Source organism: Schistocerca piceifrons, chromosome 1, assembly GCF_021461385.2.
Source record: "Schistocerca piceifrons isolate TAMUIC-IGC-003096 chromosome 1, iqSchPice1.1, whole genome shotgun sequence".
NCBI classification, from domain to species: domain Eukaryota; kingdom Metazoa; phylum Arthropoda; class Insecta; order Orthoptera; family Acrididae; genus Schistocerca; species Schistocerca piceifrons.
In genome coordinates this window covers 415,638,541-415,653,058 of record NC_060138.1, presented here as the reverse complement: position 1 = coordinate 415,653,058, position 14,518 = coordinate 415,638,541, and the positions used below count along the sequence as shown (strand labels likewise).

The 14,518-nt window shown below is 44.1% G+C and overlaps 1 protein-coding gene across 1 annotated transcript in view; it reads right to left on the bottom strand.

Moving 5' to 3' along the window:
* Window positions 1-14,518, bottom strand: part of LOC124796497 (carboxylesterase 4A-like) — a 344,155-nt gene that overhangs the window by 128,961 nt on the left and 200,676 nt on the right. Inside the window, exon 7 of the mRNA XM_047260703.1 lies at window positions 3,859-4,052. Coding sequence (XP_047116659.1) covers window positions 3,859-4,052 — 194 coding nt within the window. The remainder of the gene's footprint in view (window positions 1-3,858; window positions 4,053-14,518) is intronic.

Sequence of the window (14,518 nt, the reverse complement as noted above, 5' to 3'; positions counted from 1 at the left end):
TCACACGACTTGACAATCGATTCACTTACTTGTTGGGTCAGAACCAACTTGTTAACGATGTATCCGCCACCTGTGTGCTTGAATTGGAGAGAAAACTTAATTCTAACAATATTAAAATTCATAACTTAATTATGCTATTGTCTCTGCTAGAATGTCTCACTTTCTATTGAATACTTTCTTACTATCTTTCGCTGCAGCTACTGTTTTCGACTATGTATAACATTAAGAAAAAAAGAAATTTGTTACAAAAATTTTTCAACAAGATATTTTTCTGACCTAGTTAGGCATGTGGTCGACCTTCAATCATGGTATTTTACCATCCTGGCAGGGTCGCCATTCTCTAACATTCTGCATGGTGTCTGTCTGTTCTAAGTCGTGTATCCCTACCACTTTCGCACAACGACGCTCTGAGCGTGTTTTTTAGGGAATTGACTAGTTTGAACCTGGGACCTGTTGCTGGTAAGGAGACGCCAGACCACACATGACATGTAGAGTTCAGAAGAGTTCAGTGAGACTAGCGATGATATAATCAAATACTTAATGATTCCAGCGTCAGCTCCACTGCACTCCCTGTAAAAGAATCTTAATACTAACTAAATTTAGTGGAAGGGATTCAAGGCTTTCCTATTTTTAGTTAGCTGGTAAAATAATGTCGAGAAAGCAGTTAAGTTTACCATTGGAAATTTTATTCTACTCACAAAACATTGTTTATAAATTGCACTATTGATAAAAGGAAATATTTTAATACAGGATGATAAAAACCAACTGCGTTCAACAAAAATGTGAACGAATATTCCCTGAGTGGGTTTCCAAGTACTACAATGGATCGAAGGATGACCTATGCCATATCACATCTATAATCTAGGTTTAAGTTACGTTTCATAAAAGAGAAAACTATCAAAATGGTCTATAGTGACCCTCAATTGTCTTTAATTACCTATCTAACTTGTCGTAAATTACAGTGGCTGATGTGGCTTCTCAATAATTATATAACAGAAAAATCATCGCGTTTCAGATTTTAGCTTACGTAGCAAATGTGAATACCATGAGCTTTAATTGCGATTGACACTAGCATCACGCAAAAAGGGGACGTAACAGATGAGACTTCTGCAGTTCTGAGTGAAGCCTTATGCACTCAAAAATGCGGGCATCGCGTGCGTTCATTACCTTGTCGGTGTTTAGGCAGCGTCAGGGCGGCGCAGCTCCTCACATCTCGCTGTCTCGGAAGCAACTCTCTGCTAACTTCTCCTTACTACAATTTATCGAAGTTGGTTTTAAAAAAAATTATCTGCCTGTGTTTTCATCTGACCAATCAGGGTCTCCATGTTAACCTTAAGCTCCGCCTACAAAAATTCTGTCTATCCAATGAGAAACGTTATACTTTTCGTGGTGGGGCAATGTTTTTAACGTTTGCAACATAACACAGACGCGAAAAAGTCTCACGCTAAAACTTGCAGCTGGTGTGGCCCTTTTAGTGTTATCGTAAGATCTATACTGTTCTTCTGGAGGGCTCTATCTTTTAACATGGGCTGGGGGGTGGTCCTGGTGGTTACTTTTCGTGGTGGGGCAATGTTTTTAACGTTTGCAACGTAACAGAGACACGAAAAAGTCTCACGGTAAAACTTGCGGCTGGTGTGATCCTTTTAGTGTTATCGTAAGATCTATACTGTTCTTCTGGAGGGCTCTAGCTTTCAACATGGGCTGGGGAGTGGTCCTGGTGGTTAGCTGGTGACGTGGGTGTCCGTCCCTTATCGTAGGGCCTTCTAGCTTAACACGGTTCTGCTCTCAGCTTCTGTTCTCGTTTCTCCCCTCGGAACTGCGTCTGTCTCACGGTGGGAAGGTATGACATGCATTTAGGCATTCTTGTGTTAGTCTATGGTATTCCATTTCCTCACTCGTTACTCGTGTTACTTTGGTTAATTTAATGTCACGATTTATTCGGAGCTATGTGACATACTACTGGATTTGCTTATCATGGCAGGGTTTTCATGGAAGGTGTTGGATTTGCCTGACACCTTACAACCATGGTCCGCATAGTAATGTTTTTGTTATCATTAGCTTTATATACAGAAGCACATGAGCACCGGCTCCACCTGTCAGGACGCATCTCCGTGAGTCATTCAATGCAGTTGTCTGTGCAGCAGCCCAAGCAAGATTGGCAGACTGTATATTTTCTTAAAGAAAGTTGCGATCGTGAAAAAAAAAAAAGAAAAGAGCTACACGTTGATCTTGCCAAAAGCCGAGAAGCGATTCTTGGTGCTGTAGCTCTCAGGGAAACCCTGGAATGACCTCTGTGTGAGGCACACTTGTGCATCTCCGAGTGTCGCGGCCCATGATTTGCGCTTGCTCAACACTGGGCCGTATAGTAGTGTAGTTTGTGGACTTGTGATCTTCGCCCGCTGCAGAGGCGGCGCTCACGCGCACTTGTGTGTAAAGCTATTGATGATGTAAGCATTACGACGGGGCTCTAGTTACGAAAAATAATGCACATTCTTATTTGGCGGCAGATCTCAGACTAGTATTTGCAAGATTACTTCTTAAGTAATAGAACCCAGTACGTTGTCCTCGATGGTGAGTGTTCATCGGAGGTGAGGGTATCATCTGGAGTGCCCCAGGGAAGTGTGGTAGGTCCGCTGTTGTTTTCTATGTACATAAATGATCTTTTGGATAGGATGGATAGCAATGTGCGCCTGTTTGCTGATGATGCTGTGGTGTACGGGAAGGTGTCGTCGTCGAGTGACTGTAGGAGGATACAAGATGACTTGGACAGGATTTATGATTGTTGTAAAGGATGGCAGCTAACTCTAAATATAGATAATTGTAAATTAATGCAGATGAATAGGGAAAAGAATGTCAGTATGATTATTGTTTACATTTTAGATGGCAAGCATTGGCGAGGCTCTATTACGTTCTGGACATTTCAGGATGGCGAACAACCTGCGTACCGCATTGGGATACACAAGAAGAGGCTATGAAATTGCTACCAGTAGTTTACAACAAACCCAGGGTGGCCAACATTACACAGCTGTTGCTTCGCCGGAGCATCGGAATGGTGACGACGCTTCACAATGTTTGAATACGCCATTAGTAGTGTAGCGCTTGACAGAGTCACGTCGATTAAATATTTGGGTGTAACATTGCAGAGCGATATGAAGTGGGACAAGAACGTAATGGCAGCTGTGGGGAAGGCGGATAGTCGTCTTCGGTTCATTGGTAGAATTTTGAAAGATGTGGTTCATCTGTAAACGAGACCGCTTATAAAACACTAATACGACCTATTCTCGAGTACTGCTCGAGCGTTTGGGATCCCTATCAGGACGGACTGAGGGAGGACATAGAAGCAATTCAGAGGCGGGCAGCTAGATTTGTTACTGGTAGGTTCGATCATCACGCGAGTGTTACGGAAATGCTTCAGGAACTCGGGTGGGAGTCTCTGGAGGAAAGGAGGCGTTCTTTTCGTGAATCGCTACTGAGGAAATTTAGAGAACCAGCATTTGAGGCTGAGTGCAGTACAATTTTACTGCCGCCAACTTATATTTCGCGGAAAGACCACAAAGATAAGATAAGAGAGATTAGGGCTCGTACAGAGGCATATAGGCAGTCATTTTTCCCTCGTTCTGTTTGGGAGTGGAACAGGGAGAGAAGATGCTAGTTGTGGTACGAGGTACCCTCCGCCAAGCACCGTATGGTGGATTGCGGGGTATGTATGTAGATGTAGAAGTAGCTGGAAGGCGTTGGTTTCCATTTCGCTGCCGATCAGAGGTTGAAAAAAAAAAAGCGCTCATACGTAGGACGAAAGGATGTGAGAGTGCTGTTGATGATGATGACGGTGAGTATGGCAAGTGGCGCATGGCGCACCTGGTACTGGTCCTCGAAGGCGCGCAGCACCTCGGCGACGGACTTGTTCCGGAGACAGCGCAGCATGAGCGCCGAGTCGGGCGCGAGGCAGCCCAGGCTGCGGGCGATGCCGCGCGACGAGTTGGCCGGGTGGCGGGAGCGCGCCCACGGCGCCGCCACGCTGCCGGACATGACGATCGCGCGGTGGAACAGCCCTGCGGCACAACGCGCGTCTGTGGAGCACTCGCAGCTGGTCGTCAAAATTTGCAAAAGAGTGATGGGTGCCCTGTAACGAATGTGAAGTTGCATGAAGTTATAAGGACCCCACACCCGAGCGACGGATCGCAGCGGTCCGTCGTACGTGATGCCGCCTGCAATCGGTCGCTCGCGTCGACAGCTCACACGTGAGCAATTTGTCAACCAGTTTCAGTCAGTATTGTGAACGACACTGTGTCGAGGAGTATGGAAATGAATTGTTGTGTTTAGGAGTAGCTGCAGCTGATTTCCGTATCCTCACGAATACAGGGAGTTCATAAAGTGCGGGAACACTTTCAATTACACTACTGGCCATTAAAATTGCTACACCACGAAGATGACATGCTACAGACGCGAAATCTAACCAACAGGAAGAAGATGGTGTGATATCCAAATGATTAGCTTTTCAGAGCATTCACACAAGTTTGGCGCCGGTGACGACACCTGAAACGTGCTGACATGAGGAAAGTTTCCAACCGATTTCTCATACACAAACAGCAGTTGATCGGCGTTGTCTGGTGTAACGTTGTTGCGATGCCTCGTGTAAGGACGAGAAATGTGTACTATCACCTTTCCGACTTTGATAAAGGTCTGATTGTAGCCTATCGCGATTGCGGTTTATCGTATCGCGACATTGCTGCTCGCGTTGGTGGAGTTCCAATGACTGTTAGCGGAATATGGAATCGGTGGGTTCAGGAGGTTAATACGGAACGCCGTGCTGGAACCCAACGGCCTCGTATCACTAGTAACACTGCACGAACAGTTCGACGACGTTTGCAGCAGCATGGACTATCAGCTCGGAGACCATGGCCGCGGTTACCCTTGACGCTGCATCACAGACAGGAGTGCCTGCGATGGTGTACTCAACGACGAACCTCGGTGCACGAATGGCAAAACGTCATTTTTTCGGATGAATCCAAGTTCTGTTTACAGCATCATGATGGTCGCATCCGTGTCTGACGACATCGCGGTGAACGCACATTGGAAGCGTGTATTCGTCATCACTATACTGGCGTATCACCCGGCGTGATAGTATGAGGTGCCATTGGTTACACGTCTCGGTCACCTCTTGTTCGCATTGACGGCACTTTGATCAGTGGACGTTACATTTCAGATGTGTTACGACCCGTGACTCTATCCTTCAAAAATGGCTCTTAGCACTATGGGACTCAACTTCTAAGGTCATCAGTCCCCTAGAACTTAGAACTACTTAAACCTAACTAACCTAAGGACATCACACACATCTATGCCCGAGGCAGGATTCGAATCTGCGACCCTAGCGGTCGCGCGGTTCCAGACTGTAGCGCCTAGAACCGCTTGGCCACTCCGGCCGGCCTCTATCCTTCATTCGATCCATGCGAAACCCTACATTTCAGCAGAATAATGCACGACCACATGTTGTAGGTCCTGTACGGGCCCTTCTGGATACAGAAAATGTTCGACTGGTACCCTGACCAGCACATTCTCCAGATCTCTCACCAATTGAAAACGTCAGGTCAATGGTGGCCGAGCAACTGGCTCGTCACAATACGCCAGTCACTACTCTTCATGAACTGTGGTATCGTGTTGAAGTTGCATGGGTTCAAAATGGCTCTGAGTACTATGCGACTTAACTTCTGAGGTCATCAGTCGCCTAGAACTTAGAACTAATTAAACCTAACTAACCTAAGGACAACACACACATCCATGCCCGAGGCAGGATTCGAACCTGCGACCGTAGCGGTCACGCGGTTCCAGACTGAAGCGCCTTTAACCGCACGGCCACACCGGCCGGCAGTTGCATGGGCAGCTGTACCTATACAGCCATCCATGCTCTGTTTGACTCAATGCCCAGGCGTATCAAGGCCGTTATTACGGCCAGAGGTGGTTGTTTTGGGTACTGATTTCTCAGGATCTATGCACCCAAATTGCGTGAAAATGTAATCATATGTCAGTTCTAGTGTAGTATATTGGTGCAATGAATACCGGTTTATCATCTGCATTTGTTCTTGGTGTAGCAATTTTAGTGGCCAGTAGTGTATTTATAGCACTAGGACCAGACATTGGACAGATGTCGTACATATGTCATTTTGAAGAGAAAACCTGAAACTTTTTTTGCATGTGTACCGCCACAGCGTAGTTCGATAATTTGCCGATAGTCAGCGCTAGTCAGCGCTAGTCGCAAATACGGCGAATTCATGTGCGGAGCGAGATTTCTGTCTGTTGGAGTTCGAAAAAAAAAAAGTGTACTACAGATGTTAAACGGATGTTCCTTGTTGGCGCCTTCTTATCGTACTTGGCTCCAAAGACCCGTTGAACAGCTGTAGCACACTTGTTTGTGTCGAACTCTAACACACAGAAACCTCGCTCCGCACCTGAACTCGCCTTGTTTGCGGCTAGCGCTGACTATCGCTATGCTGTGGCGGTATACATGACAAAAAAAAACTTTCAGTGTTTCTCTTCGAAATGACATATGTATGATATCTGTACAATGTTGGGTCTAATGCAATAAATAATTTAAAGTGTTCCCGGATTTTATATACACACTGTACTTGCAAAAAATAAACGAGAATTATAATTTGTTAAACTTGTCTCGAAACACTTTACTTGGGAACTGTGACTTACTCCACGGAGGTTATAAATTTAAAAATGAAAATCCCGTTTATTTTTAACGTGAGTAATAATTTATTGACCTTGTTTCGGAATGCTTTTCTTGGGAACTTTCTTTCTTTCTTTCTTTTGCTGGCGCCTTGTCCCGCGGTTTCGCAGGGTCGGCAAGGTTAGGAACGGATTTGGCAAGGTTAGTTAGAAGGGGTGGCCCGATGCCCTTCCTGTCGCCGCCCCATACCCCCCAGGAAGGAATTAGTGTACCCCAGCTGTCTGCGTCTAGTGTAATCCATGGAATAGTGCGAACATGTTCAAATGTCTGCGAGTCGTGTAACTGTGGCGGAACATGGGGACCTGCCCGGTATTCACCTATCGGGATGTGGAAAACCGCTTAAAAAGCGCATCCAGGCTGGCCGACACACCGGCCGATGTCGGTAATCCGCCGCGCGGATTCGGTCTGGGGCCGGCGCGCCTACCCGAGTCCAGGAAGCAGCGCATTAGCGCTCTCGGCTAACCTGGCGGGTCAAACGCTTTTCTTGGGAACTGTGCGTTACTTAACATAGTACTCGTATATTACATTTTCTACTGACGCCAAATACGTTGTGTACGTCTTCCCAGTGTGCCATTACAATTCATTATACGTCTATTAGTCCTCAATTCCTATTTTTTCAATGGTCTTACAATTTAACTGCAAGTATATACATAATTTATTCGCTGTGTCTGTAGAATGTTGTCAGCGACAAGACTACTGATAACTGTAACTGTTGTTATAAACTGTATGAAGGAGAGTTATATTATAAGGAATGACAAGTGTCTTGAGTATAACTGTAAAACAGATTTTCCCTGAACATTTAAATTAACATGTCATCTTAATATTACACTACAGGCACGTACCGCGTATCATCCAGTTTACAAATTAAAAACTTAAATATGCATATAACTATTTCAGAAATTACTCAAAATTATGAGAGAGCCCATTGTATAACGGCTACTACAATGAACTTCCCATAAATTCTACTTCTACAGGGTGTTTCAAAAAGGACTTTACAATCCTGAAAATTAATATAAATTAATTTATAGTACCTACAGAGATGATTTAGTGTCAATTTCTAGGGAAACCCATCAACTTTTGTCTGGCGTATTTCGCTAGTGCCGAATCGTACCGTAAGCAGCGCTAGCGGCAGTTATGTATGCTGCTTTCAGTGGAACCGAGCGTGCTAGCTGTGTGTTTTGGTTTGAAGAATCGAAGTCGGCGACAACTGTTCAGCGTAATTTCCGTACCAAGTACACTAAAGATCCCCCTCGTTGGCCTACCGTTTATGAGTGGCATAAATGTTTTGTAGAAACAGGGTGGTCGGTAAGACATGGGAAATCGTCAGCTGGTCCAAGCACATCTGACGACGTGGTTGAGCGAGAGAGGCAATGTTTTGTCAACAGCCCTACAAAATCGACCCGGCGTGTATCACTCGCGAACTGCAAGTCGCACATATGACTGTTTGGCGTGTGTTGAGCAACCGTTTGCGTTTGAGACCGTACGGATTGAATATCGCACAAGCAATAAAAGACACTGATAAAATTGCTTGCAAAATCTTCTGTTCGGATATGTTAAATCGATTACATGAGGATCAACATTTCTTGAACAAAATCATCTTTACTGACGAGTCGAATTTTCACTTAAGTGGCAAGCTTAACTCACATAACTGTAGGTATTGGGGCAGTGAAAATCCACATTAAACATTGCAACATGATCGTAATAGCTCTAAAATGAACGGTTTTTACGCACTGAGCAAGAACAAAGTGTACGCCCCTTTTTTCCCGTGACAGAGCCATCAACGGGATTGTGTACGTAGATATGTTACAACAATTTTTGATGCCACAGATCGATGTGGACGACCAAGAGCGAAGTGTTTACTTCATGCAAGAAGGTACAATACCCCACTTCCTGCCTAACGCCTGGGATTTTCTCAGTGATCGCTTTCCAGGTCAATGAATTGGCAGTGATGCGCCAGTTGGATGCTCCCCCACGTTCCCCAGGCCTGACACCACTCGATTTTTTATGAGGGTTCATCAAGGATACCGTGTCTGTACCTCCTGTGCCGGCTTCTCTACCTGAACTTAGAGCAAGAATTTACGCCGCTACTGAGCAAGTTACACCTGCAATGCTACAGCGATTTTGGAGAGAAACTGACTTCCGATGAGATGTGTGCAGGATAACCAACGGAAACCACATGCAACATCTTTAGTTTAAGGTAAAAAAACTTGACGTGTTTCACTACAAACTAACACTAAACCCATCTTTACATCTTCTTTCAATAAATTAATACGCATTTTTAAAGTTGTAAAGTCCTTTTTGAAACACCCTGCATAACACAAGGTTTAAAACGCTAGTTACTGCAAAATCGAAGGATACCATGGCAATTCCGGCTTCCATTTCATTTCTCAGAGCAGTCTGTGGTCCATTCGAACGTAAATTTCTCTCAATATGGGAAAAGTGAAACGAAACAAAACTGCACAGCCACGCTTGATAAATAGAGAAACGAGTCTCTGCCACATTACCAGACATCGCTACTAACCAGGCGGGCAGCCATACTGCTTGCACGAATCACAAGCGATTCACCAGATTGCCTGGGATTTCCATGCGATCAGCGACCGTTCGCTGCGATTTGCCCACACACGTGCGATCTACAAAGCGATCGGTCGCCCAGGCGATGGATCGCTGCGATCCGTCATTCGTGTGTGGGGTCTTTTAGATGTGCGAGTGCTAACATCTCAGCACAGCCGCTCCAAGCAGAACGTAAGGGAAACGTTATCTACATCCTGAATAGAAGGAAAGGTAACGCATCAAGTTTCTCTTCAGAAGTCGCTTTTCAGTGTTGTTTGTTTGTGAGAAGATTGTGATATACCTCGGAGTAGAAAAATTTGAAAATCACGTGTCGGAATTCGGTAATGGCAGGTTCGTGATCTATCGAGAATGCAGTTTACTGTTTCCCGGCATAGCTGCTCGCATTATTCGGGGTCCGACGACAGTCGTGCGACGATGGAATCAATGCATTCGACTCCATGCGGCCCGCACCCGCGACGACAGACACTTTTCAAATACACTCCTCGGGTCTGCCGCTGCATGAGGTTGTGCAGGTCCCACTATATTTTCTCCAAACAACTGTTCGACGTCGTCAGGTGGTTCAGATAATCTAAAGATGATCTAAACACAAAATTAGAAGAATATGGAATGAAGATTAACAAGAAGGAAACGAGAAGCTTGGTAATTGGAGGAAAGGGGAGAAAATGCCGTATGAAAATAGGGGGAGAGGAAACAGAGCAAGTGCATAACTTCAATTACTTGGGAAGTGTAATAATGGATGATATGTATTGCTCAACAGAAGCTCAACAGAAATTAGGAAAAGAATTGCAATGGAAAAAGAAGGATTTAAGAGGAAACAGAATTTACTTTGTCGGCCACTAAACAAAGATTTGAGGAAAACACTTGCCAAATGTTACATCTGGAGCGTTGCACTATATGGTGCGGAGACGTGGACATTGAGGAAGGAAGATGAAAGAAGACTGGAGGCATTAGAGATGTGGATACGGAGAAGAATGGAAAAAAAGTGAAATGAGAAGACCGAGTAAGGAAATAAGAAGTATTGAGAAGAGTTGGAGAAGAAAGAAACATGCTGAAAGTTATCAGAAAAAGAAAACGGAACTGGATTGGACATTGTTTGAGGAGCGACTGTTTATTGAAGGAATAGAAGGAATGGTGGAGGGAAAAAAGGGGAAGAGGAAGAAGATGATCTCAAATGCTAGACAATATAAAAGGAGACAAATATTCAGAAATGAAAAGACTGGCTATGGACAAATAAAAGTGGAAGAGGCTTAACCCATGACGCGACCTGCGGTAAGGTAGAATACTATTCTGCTACTACTACCACCTCAGGTGGTGGTAGTTGCCCTCGCAGCTGCTTCAGCACGTGACTGATGACAACCGCGAAGCGGCGTCGAAATTTATCTGGCCAGGAGCAGGAATTACGCTTTCGGGGAAATGCGCTCACAGTCTGACAAAAGTGGCGTTCATAGTGCCCCATATTAGCAATCGAAAACAGGATTTCCGAGCGTGCAGAGTGGGCAATGACTGTGCTGCTGGACGCTACTGTGGTTAAAGGCTGAATTAACTGGTTCAAAATGGCCCTGAGCACTATGGGACTCAACTGCTGAGGTCATTAGTCCCCTAGAACTTAGAACTAGTTAAACCTAACTAACCTAAGGACATTACAAACATCCATGCCCGAGGCAGGATTCGAACCTGCGACCGTAGCGGTCTTGCGGTTCCAGACTGCAGCGCCTTTAACCGCACGGCCACTTCGGCCGGCTGCTGAATTAACTCTCTGCAAGTCAAGAATCGGAGATTCTCCTTTGCCCTGTTTTCAGTACTTAGCTGAAATCCTGTATCCCTATTGATAAGATTGTCTGCCGTACAGATACGTATGGCCTCCTTAAAACAGAATTCCAGAACGATGAACGTGTTTTTTTCATCTGAGAAATGGCTGTCATTAAATTACACCTTCAGAACCGTCATTCTGGGATTATTTCTTCAAGGAGGCCAGATATATCCTCATGGTAGACGGTCTTGTCAACAAGGATGCGGGATTTCAACTAAGTACCATCTGGAATATAGCACTGGCTGCCATTAAATTAAAACGGGAGAAACAAGAGCATTCGATTTATGACCCGACGCAACGCATTGTAGAGAATTCAGGTTTTAACCACAGGAGCGTTCTGTAACATGTCGCTGCCCTCTGCGTAAGTGTGGAAGGCCTCTCTTCGCTTCCTGGTAGGGGGCACTTCGAGCACCACGTTCATCCAACTGAGACGCCCTTCCGCGCATGCATAATTCCTGCTCCTTGCACGATAAATTTCGACACCGCCGCGCTGTTATCACCAGTCGCTTCTTGCAGTAGTGGAAGCAGGAAGTGCCACCACCTGAAGACATCGGCAGTAGTAATACCGGTTCCTGTCACGTCATAGCAGGCAAGCGCTATCGGGCTTGGCTAGCACTCGGATGGGCGACCATCTGAATCTGCCGAGTGTTGCTGGCAAGCGGGTGCAGAGGCCAGTTGAGAAGCTACTCGATTAAGAAATAGCGGCTCCAGTCACGAAAATTGACAAAGGCCGAGAGAGTGATGAGCTGACCATATGCCCCTCCATATCCGCATCCAGTGACGCCTGCCGGCTGAGGATGACACGGCGATCGGTCAGTTCCGTTGGGCACCGCGAGGTCTGTTCGGACGGAGTGTCTCTACTGTACGAAGACATGACGCATTTGCTCTGTTGTTGATTAACTAGATAACGCAACATCGCAACCTGCCAGCGCTGCCTTGCGCGCCTCGATACAGAGAGTGTTCGACTGCTGTCCTGGTCTCTACTTTCTCCAGATCTCTCACCCGTTGAAATCAGATGATCATGGGTTGTTGGGAGTGTATTTTCAGTGTAATAGAGATATAAAAATAAATGGAGCTAAGAAATCAAATTAAATTACTTTGTACAGAGGCATCGAGTCCCTTACATCAAAACACTTGGAAAAGTCACTGATCAGTCTGCGTCGAGATTGTAATAACCTCGCTGGAATACCGATTTACCCTCTATACACCACTTATTCACTTCAAATTTTGTTATGTTTCGATTGTTTAGATGACTATGGAAATCGACTGTACCTATCTTTAACGAATTTCTAACGGGTGTTCTTACTAGCAATGTTTTAGGGTTCGTTTAATTAACTGTTAGGATGCTGTAGGAAAACGTTGACATATTTGAAAATAGCGCTGACTTTCCTTCTGTGACAAAATACTCGTACGTTTTATAATACAGCTGGCGTGGAATAAAGCTGCAGAATGTCTGGTAGAGACTTCTTTAATCACATAAGAGGGACCGACGCATACGCTTTTACGCAATAACAAAAGACGCAGCAACCGAGCTCGTAAAATTAAACTGAAAAGAAAGACACATACGCCATTACTCTTGAATTCTGAATGCGCTCTTAGCGAAAACTGATGCAAGCGAAATTATTCACTACTTCTTTTTTTAATATAATCGTGATGATAATGTCTTCAGACAGTTGGTATAAATATTTAATATTACAGTGAACGAAAAATTCAGCTATATTCCTTGTGAATGTACTTACAGATCAGGACCTAATCCTTTCTTATGGAAATGGAAACCCCGCGATCATGTCCTGAAGACTACACGATAGTCGACCAACCACCGCGTCACAGAATATTTATTTTATTGTTGTTTGAGAGTCGATAACCGGGTACTTCACAAGAGTATTGTCAGAAATATTCCATGACTCTCAGTTCCCAACTCTTCTGCTATGAGAATACTTTGACTATTTTCGTAACCAGTGAACAACAGACGAATTTTATAGAGAGAAACCTCACGTAAAACAAGTGTCTGCAAAACCAACCATTAACAATTTTTTTGTATTGTCTTCTCTGGAAGCTTCGTCCGTTAAGAATTATTATCCATAATAAGGGAAGTACACGTTTGTCAAGGTCACTGCTATGACCTGACAATGAGAGTGACTAACAACACTGAAGTGTTTTTCTTGAATGGACGGTGGATGGTTTGGTGGAATTAACTTTATGGCAGTTCCTTTTAAATGAAATACACAGGCCGACGCGAAGTAGCTTTGGTAGCAATAATTTACAGTACTGTGATTTAATTTTATTGTTTAGAAGTAGTTTCTGAACTATGAAGGAGAAAATAAGCGGATGTAGACGTCCTGACACTACAAGCAAGAGCAAGATGTTTGACATTATTTTATATTATCCTCTGAAATTTGTTTCGCTAGGGGAATGTAGGTACTGGCGTAAAGTAATCCAAAATCATGTGGAGGTATTGCACAACAAAATATTTTATCTGCTTTCACAGCTTAGTGAAAATGGAGATATGCTACAAAATCTCCAGAATTATGTTTCATCAGACTATAAAAATGGAATGAGTAGATAAATGTGAGAATCGTCAGATAACAGTCGGACGAATAATTCGTAAATATGTACAATAACTAGCAGAAGTCATGAATATGGAAATTCAAGAAAAATAGTCTCGGGTAAAAAAAATTATGAGAAATTGTTGCTGTTTGTCAACACCTTTTGAGTTTTATGTGGAAGAAGCAACGAAGGAAATAAAAAAGGAAAACTTCAGAAGAAGAACCTGGAGGTAGTAGTTCTTCTGGACGAAACTAATAAAGATTTATATGAGCTACTGAACGGAGTGGAGCACACAATATCAGTTAAGTACAAGTAAATCAAAGAGTAAAATAAAAAGAATAAAATTAAAGCGGGAAGAATGGCAGAAAGGAGAGCAGCGACTTAACACAATAACTGAGAAGCGATATTGATAGAAGAAATGGGAAACTACTCCAATAAGGAAAACATTAGTGCACAAAACAAAAAGTAATCACATGCTAACTTGCGCTCAAGAAGAAAACTTTCATCATCAAGAGAGCTTTCTTGTATCAAATACGTGCAAATAAAGAAGCTGTTAAAACTGAACATTTGAGGCACAGCGTTGTATGGCTATGAAACCTGAATTTTAGGAGAGGTGGAGACGAAGAAACGGATAAACCTGGAATGTGGCACTGCAAAAAGGAGCATAAAATCAAATCGCCAAACAGACTATGAAATGAGAAAGTATTAAAAAAGATTAAAAAACGAAGGCCCACTCATGTACCCTTGTTGACTGCACGACATAAAGCTTTACGCCTCGGCTGGGCCCGTCAACACCGACATTGGGATGTTGATGACTGGAAACATGTTGCCTTTTTGGACGAGTGTAGTCTCAAGTTGTA